Genomic DNA, 8,092 nt, shown 5'->3' with positions numbered 1-8,092 from the left:
TGTGTCGTTTGTAGGTGTCAAAATACTGCTGGGATTAAAGGGAAATGCGGTGGTATCACTTTTCATGTATAAAACTGGTTTCTGAGGACAGCGGTGGCCATATCATAGCGGCCGTAGTGAACGGTGATGCGGTGGACAGTCGTCGTAACAGTGACCAGAGAGTGGTTTCCTAGGAATGCCAGGGTAGTCGATTTTTTTACCCGACTTTCTATTAATATGCCTTAGTATAATATTAAACGGTATTAATTTACAAAATGATTATTGAATGATTTTGTTCCGTTTGCCAAATAAAAGAGTACCTGTTTTTTTTTTCAAATGTTCAGTCAGTAAAATATATTTTGTAGTAAAACATAACCCAAAATTCACTTATATTTTTGTTATGATAATATATTGTTCACAGTCTGGCAACATTACGTGGCCACTTCACGCATGCGCGCAGGGAATTTTGGATACAGAACTTGATCCAACACGACTTCTTGTATATTTTTATTTTTTTTAATATTTTCATTTTTTTGCACCGCAACAGGAGAGGAGACCTCATTGTTATGAGGTGAATTACATCACAAAACACCCAGGCTTGAGAAAAATCACATTTAATTTTTGTGTTATCACCGGGAATCGAACTCGGAACCTTCGTGTGTGAGTCAAGCGTCTTGATCACTACACCACGGAGGCTGTCACAGATATATACATATATATAACGTTTAGCGTTTTTATTTGTCTCTACTTTCAAGATTACAGAATACGACTAGGCACAAATGGCTATAGAAAACAAGACAAAAAACAATTCACAATAAAGTTTTAATAATGTTTTATTTCTGGTTTGTCATATATATATCAAGTAAAGTTAGACATTATAAATTCTTTTAACTCAGTATTAACTTGAATTATATATTTATGATGAGGTATTTTAAGTTGCTTTCAACAAATTAGTTCTGAGCATTGCTCTGGATCCAGGAAGCGAAGGAGCTGACCCTGGTAAAGACATCGGGGTATCCACGAGCGCAAGGTGATCCCCAGGAGACGATACCAACCAAAGTACTACCAGCAACCAATGGACCGCCAGAATCTCCCTGGAAATTGACATGTGCGTATAAGAAACTATTTCGTACAGTTATGTAAGAGATGCGGCAGAGTGACAGCGATACGAAATAGATATACATAAGATAATTAATGCTGTATTTTATGCAAAAAATATGTGATTTACCCGCCTAGTTTCCCTTAATCAATAATGGTGCGTATTATTAGCATCATTCTCTCATCCAGTCCACAACTGATGATAAATATGATACTGCATTGGTAAAACCAATTTCTGTCAAATTATTTTTATGTAAATATGCTCTTACCATAAACAACCTTATACTTCAGATGTTTATTGAAGGACTATGAAATAAAATAATGAAACAACTCCTTTGTCAACCATTAAAGCTAGGGTTTCCTAGGGCAACGGTGCCCGTATCTTAACGGCCGTAGTGAACGGTGATGCGGTGGACAGCCGTCGTAACGGTGCCTAGAGAGTGGTTTTCTAGGAAAACGGTGTTATCAACACTATTTAACACCGTTTCTCTATGAAACCACTCTCTAGTCGACGTAACGACGACTGTCCACCGCATCACCGTTCACTACGGCCGTTAAAATACGGGCACCGCTGTCCTAGGAAACCCTAGCTTAAGGAGATTTAAATTGAGGTTATGTTAATGATTACAATAAAAGAACAAATGTAGATGGAAGAGCAATCAAGAAAGACAAAGGAACTTCGTAAGAGAGGAATGTTGTTTCTTGCAAACAACAAAAACTGTAAAACAGAGACCGCAGAGGTAAAACACAACATAACTAAATATTCAATTTATACCATTTATACAGTTATTTAAAATTCTAGTTGTTGGTTGCTGAACTGCAGAGTAAAGATAATAAACATATTGGGTTATATGACGTGTATCTGAATATATCCTAAAACAAACCCACGATCTCAAAACCTCTGGTCCCCATCGACGTGAGAGCGCTTAATCTGGACTTGATATTTGAAGACTTAGATTTGTGGGACTTGTGGGATTTGGAATATGCTGAAATGTCATTGAAGACATATTTTTGTAAGTTACTAAAAAGTTATTTAGAAGCTGATTCCATACCTGGCAAGCGCCTTCTCCGGACTTGGTAAGTGTGCAAATTTGGGTATCGGAGACGCTTCCAACAGATGAGAGCTTGGATTTGCAGTCGGCAACAGTGATGGTGTTAAGGTTGATGGTCTGAAGGTTGTTGGGCAAGGTGTTTGATGGGTACTGGAAGAAAACAATTAGTAAGTTTATTTTGCATGCCTCAATTTTAAGATGTATCTATTTCTTTTTCAGAAGACATAACTGTTTTATTCCCAATATTTAAAATGAATGAAATGAAATGAAATTGAATAACATTTTCAGTCATTGCCTAGTAGGTGAAATAATTCAGCCAGATGGATCTCACCCACATCTCAGGGTTTCAAGGTTTCAGCTATTTTGCTGTAAAAAAAGCCAACGGATGAAAGTATCAACATTGTACACTTCACATTATGTGTAATGTGGCCACTTAAACCCGCAAATTTCAGGTCATAAGACCAGTAAATCCCTAAACATTTATATTCTCTTCTCAAAAATACTTTTTCTCAGTGTTGCAATAATTTGAGATTTCAATAACACCCTAGGAAGTGAAATCTAGCCTGTCCACAAACATTTAGACATTTTCAAAATACCAGAGTGTTCATTTCAAATTTCAATAAATAAACTTACGCTAGTCTTTCCCCATCCGGTCAGCCTCACGGTGACTCCACCGCCAGTGGTTCCTGTTGATAGAGCGATGGGAGCAACGGTTGATCCCATTACGATGTTAGAGCTGGTGATGACCACGGCGACGTCATTGACGATGGTGTTTCCGTTGTATTGTGGATGGCTTGTTAGTCTGGAGACGGTGTATGTGGTACCACCAGAGTTCAGAAGAACAGCTCCAACAACCACCCTCACGTTGCTCGCTGACTGACTGAAAAAAACAAAAATAAAGAGTTTAACAATTGTTTTAGAATAAATCATTTTATTAGTATATCTTTAATTAAATGATGTATTAATTTAATTTTTTTGTACTGTCTTCAAATTTTATTCAGTTTTCCAATGTGCAATATCTTTTTTTTACAATTGTTTGATTTTTTCAAATATTTGTAAAACATATTCGATGATTTTTTTATGCTTAAATGCGTTAACCTACAGAAAATCCGTTTCTTAGAAAAGACATTTGCCCACAAAAGAACAAATCGGCTAGCCTAAATTTCCGTATATTGGACCTATTCCTAGAATATACCAATTTTGTCATATTGTTTTTTTCTTAGCATTTTCTTTGTTTAACACATATGTTTGTATAAAATTACAAAAATAAAATGCATAAACTCTTTTGAAATACGAATTTATTTATATATGCTTTACCCAACAACGCAATGAGCAGCTGTGACGACAGTGCGGGCGTTCAGGATTGATCCTCCGCAGAAGTGAGAGTTGGAGGCTGACCTCAGGGAAACTTGGTATGAAACAGCCCCAGAGTTTGATCCTCCGACAATACGCCATGATCCATCATCAACTTCTTCAGCAGGTGCAGCTGTAAATAAATTTCAGGATATTGCATAAAAATTTCTTCGATTTTCATGAGCATTCTGATGCACATCTTAGCACGAAGAAATAAATAAATTCCGTAATTGTGGAAACCGAAACGAAGCAGATTTCAGATAAACAAATTGGTATAAGGAAAAACGATATAAATCGGTTAGAACACTTAAATTACATTAATCCTAATAATGAAAGCTGTTATGCAATGAGACACCTTAAAAAAGATCACTAACGGTCAAAACTCAAAAAAACTTACTTCAAATTGATAAAAAAAAATATATACATTATACTGTGGAAAAAAATATTTGATTAAAATACCATTATCGACCATTCAGTCTACTGGCATATAAAGCTTTGTCTTAAAGTCTAACCAAAAAGTTCAGTAATGATTTTAGATTCATAAGACTAATGCAATTCCTTTATGATAACGCTACTACGGATGTGAAGATTGATGAGAACGCAAAAACTGATAAAATCAAAGTAAAGGAAGGTTTTCGAACGGTGGACATAATATCGCCAAAGCTCATTGCACTAACCTTAGAGGATGTATAAATCCTGAATTGGGAGAAGAAAGCTGTAAATATCGGTGGCATGTACTTAAGTATCCTCAGATTCAATGACGACATTGTTGTTACAAGTAACAATATGGATGAACTAACTGAAAGTTTTATGGAACTATATAAAACTTCAAAAAGGTTCGGTTTTGGAAATGAATACATACTTGAAATATAAAAATTATGAGTTGTTCATACAAGACATTTTGGTCAATAATAATAAAATCTTGTATATATTATCTTAGACACAAAGTCAAACTTGACAAAGACAACCAGACAAAAGAGTTGCCAAAAAAAAATATGGTCAAATTAAAGTATATTTTTTAAAATAAACAAGTCACAGTATACATTAAAAGACAATTCTATGAATCAAATTTATTTCTTGTAACAACATACTATAAGCGAGGACTTGTCTGTGACATGTCTGTGACAGCCAAAAGTTAGAAAATGAAATGCACGTAACGATCCGAGGAAAGAAAGATTCTCGGTTCATGTCTAAAAAACAGACTACGAAATGAAAATATTAGGCGCCGAACCAAAGTCGTAGATATCATGGATCTGACAGCAGAATTCGAACAGTAATGGACAAGGCACTTGGCAAGATAAAATGAGGCAGGTGGACACCCAGAATAATAAAATAGTGACCATGGGCAAAACAAGAGGCGTTGGTAATGCCCAAAATAGATAGACTGACGACATTGCCACGATAGCCGATAGAACATGAACAAAACAGGGGATAGAACGACGTGGAAACGTATGGAAGAGGTATCCAGCAGGAGACAGAACAGGTCTGAAAAAGAAGATGTCATCAATGACTTAAAACACCCAAGGTTTTCCCATATATGATTTTATCATGCGCAAAGATCCATTGTACATATTTTTAGCTAGTGCTGTGTTCAAAATTGTTTAAACCATATCTTCCTGAATAATCAAATATTACTCTGTACTATGGTCTAGTCTACAAAAATCATGTTATGATATTAGATTACATTATGACATTATGATAATAGATTACAACGTACAGTTGTGTTTTGAAAACGGTTGGCATATTAAATTTATTTTAGTGATTTTACAAAACCAAACACTTTATGCTTTCATACATTTCTCATTGTTATATAATTCAATAGTTGGCAGTAGTTAATAGTATTAGCAAGATATCTTTTGACACTTCAATAGGGCTTAGTTAAGCTAGGGTTTCCTAGGACAGCGGTGCCCGTATTTTAACGGCCGTAGTGAACGGTGATGCAGTGGACAGCCGTCGTAAATGTGATTAGAGAGTGGTTTCCTAGGAAAACGGTGTTAAATGGTGTTGATAACACCGTTTTCCTAGAAAACCACACTCTAGTCACCTTTACGACTGATGTCCACTGCATCACCGTTCACTACGGCCGTTAAAATACGGGCACCGCTGTCCTAGGAAACCCTAGCTTTAAGGCGTATCAGCCATGACTTATCTTAAAATAGTATAACGCTTTTTTATCGGTATTAATTTCAAATCCTCGGTAGAATAATTCTAAGCTGCAAGCTTTGACATTTTCTTATTATTATTTTTACTTTTTGAATAAATAAAATATTACGATGGTAACAGCATATTTTTTTCCGTGCAACGTCAGATAAATTCTCAATAATGCTTTTAAAAACGCATTTTTTTATCACGTGAAAGATTGATTGAAAGATGAATTTCCCAATTTCCCGTAGGGTTGAAGTGCCTCATTGTTTATTCAAGGCGAATTTTAAATATACTTCAGTAGATTCAAACGGATCGGATCGAACACACATATTTATTTATTAATTAATGGACTGAGTCCATCCCATATATTGTAAGGCTTAAGTTTTATGTCTGAAATAGAACCGGAACCCTTGACGTGCGTTTTGTAATCAATGGCTTTCAATGGTAATGGAACTATCCAAAAAAATTAAATCGAGTCGAGATAAGTCCGCCTCGTGTTGTAGTGGTTGGCGCGTTTGCCAACCATGCTTGAGTTCGCAGGTTCGATTCCTGGCAGGGTCAAGGTGATTTTTTTATTAATGATGATTCCCTGCCATATTTCACAATCCTCGAACTAGCACCTGAAGCGTTAAACAGATTACCGAACCTTTTTTTTATTTTCTTTTCCTTTTTTTTTAGGAAACATCCAGTATAAAAACATAATTTTAAAGTATACATAATTAGACTTATCTCAAATGGACCAGCGAAGTTTCCATATTATACGAGTATTTCATGCTAAGGTTATTAAATCTTTTTTTTTTAAACATATTTAAAAGTAGTTTAAATTTTAAATCAAAGTAAGAAAAAATATGGTAACAGTAACAACGTTAGTATTGATATAAATTGAAATAGTATTATAGTAATTAAAAAGTAAGAATTTTAATAAATAAAAAATAAAAAAATATGCTCAAATGCAAAAAAAAACATTTTCAGAATGGAAAAATATGTTATATACATACATATTTTAAAGGATTAAAAAAATATTGAAGAGAAGCAACTTTAAAAGACAATAAATTTAAGTTATTGTTGTATTAGAAGTTTGAAACAGGTAGGCTGGATTATTATTGGTGAACCAATATAGTGTCCTATCCCCACAGATTGCGGAAACGGATGTGATGATATTGTCAGAACATTAAATGTTTTATGTTTAATAAATTTTGTTGATTAATTTTATAAGTTTATAAACCAGTTTTCATTATTATTAATAATAAAATAATAATGGTTGATTTACAAAAATAACAATTACTTTATCTACTGCATACACAGTTAGTGAATAGATTTCTCTGGATCATGTCTAGTCTGCTTAACTAGGTACAACCTGTTTTAAGGCAGACATTTTTATGCAAAATAAACAATAATATTACTAGACTCCGATATTCCCTTTTCAATTTTTTTTTCCCTCTATTGCAACAAATTTAAATAATATTACTAACTACTGGTTAATGAACTATACAGTTATACAATATTAACTTATGCTTTTTATTATGTAAGAATGTTTTGAGTAAATTTTCCAATTTTTCTTGACCTAAACCCAGTAACCAATTTTTAACAAATTTATTCAATTAAATCCGGGTCATGGTTTTACAATATTTGGGTAACATATGGAATATTTTAGAACCCAGAAACCTGAAATTTCTTTGCTCAAATTCAGAGTTTGTGGTCGACCCCATGACCCATCCTCTAGTTTGACTTCTGGGAGTGTCGGAGTGTTCCTTTTGGGATTTGGTAGAATAATTTGGTTTCGCAAACATTATTTTTCTAAAAATATATAATTGACTTATATCTTAGATCTCAAATTCCTCAAATAACTTGACGCTGGGGTACCTGAAGGGCTTTTAATTATTAGATTATTATTATATAAGAATATCGTAAAACGTACCATAAGCTGACACCAATACTGCTGCCAATAGGAACACAACCTTAAACATCTTAACAGGGTACTACTAATAGTAAAAATGAATATGTGGTTAGGGTATTTATTTATTTTTTTAATCTATTGATATCGTTTTATCTAAAGAATATTTTTCAAATATATGTAAATAAAGCTTTAATTATAATATTTAATCGCTAATCTTTATGTGATTACTTGTTTTTTGATAATGTTTTAGACAATCAGGTTTTCCCGATGATCACTAATCAATTGGCATCTACAGAGAGATAAGATAAATCTTACATAAACATCCTACTTTACTGAAAATTATTTTCCGATTTTAAAACACGCGGTGGTTTACCCGCAACAATAAAACTCTTACAAATTTATTACAAACGCCGTCTTCGTCGGTATATATTGAGACAGTATAAGGTAAAATGTATATTTATGTACGAACAGTTGTACATGTTTTTTGAAAAACTTTTTTTGGACGTATTTTTTGACCAGTTTGATTTTTAGATGACTGGAAGATATTGCTTTAGCAATAAGTTCGCCA

At 33.8% G+C, this 8,092-nt stretch overlaps 1 protein-coding gene across 1 annotated transcript; it reads right to left on the bottom strand.

The window, feature by feature from the left end:
• Positions 1–823: 823 nt before the first annotated feature.
• LOC148283371 (chymotrypsin-2-like) lies at positions 824–7,602 on the bottom strand. The gene is made up of 5 exons (XM_088223620.1): positions 7,546–7,602; positions 3,447–3,615; positions 2,763–3,009; positions 2,130–2,279; positions 824–1,073 (listed from the first exon to the last, which is right to left on the bottom strand). Exons 1-5 carry the CDS (start codon positions 7,592–7,594, stop codon positions 930–932), a joined length of 759 nt encoding a protein of 252 aa, XP_088079746.1. The 5' UTR covers positions 7,595–7,602; the 3' UTR covers positions 824–929.
• Between the last annotated feature and the right edge of the window lie 490 nt (positions 7,603–8,092).

Source organism: Micrasema longulum, unplaced genomic scaffold (assembly GCF_059751315.1).
Source record: "Micrasema longulum isolate JH-2025_06_02 unplaced genomic scaffold, ASM5975131v1 h1tg000244l, whole genome shotgun sequence".
In the NCBI taxonomy this organism is placed as follows: Eukaryota; Metazoa; Arthropoda; class Insecta; order Trichoptera; family Brachycentridae; genus Micrasema; species Micrasema longulum.
The sequence above is the reverse complement of the archived record's forward strand: the minus strand, read 5'-3'. Positions and strand labels throughout refer to the sequence as shown.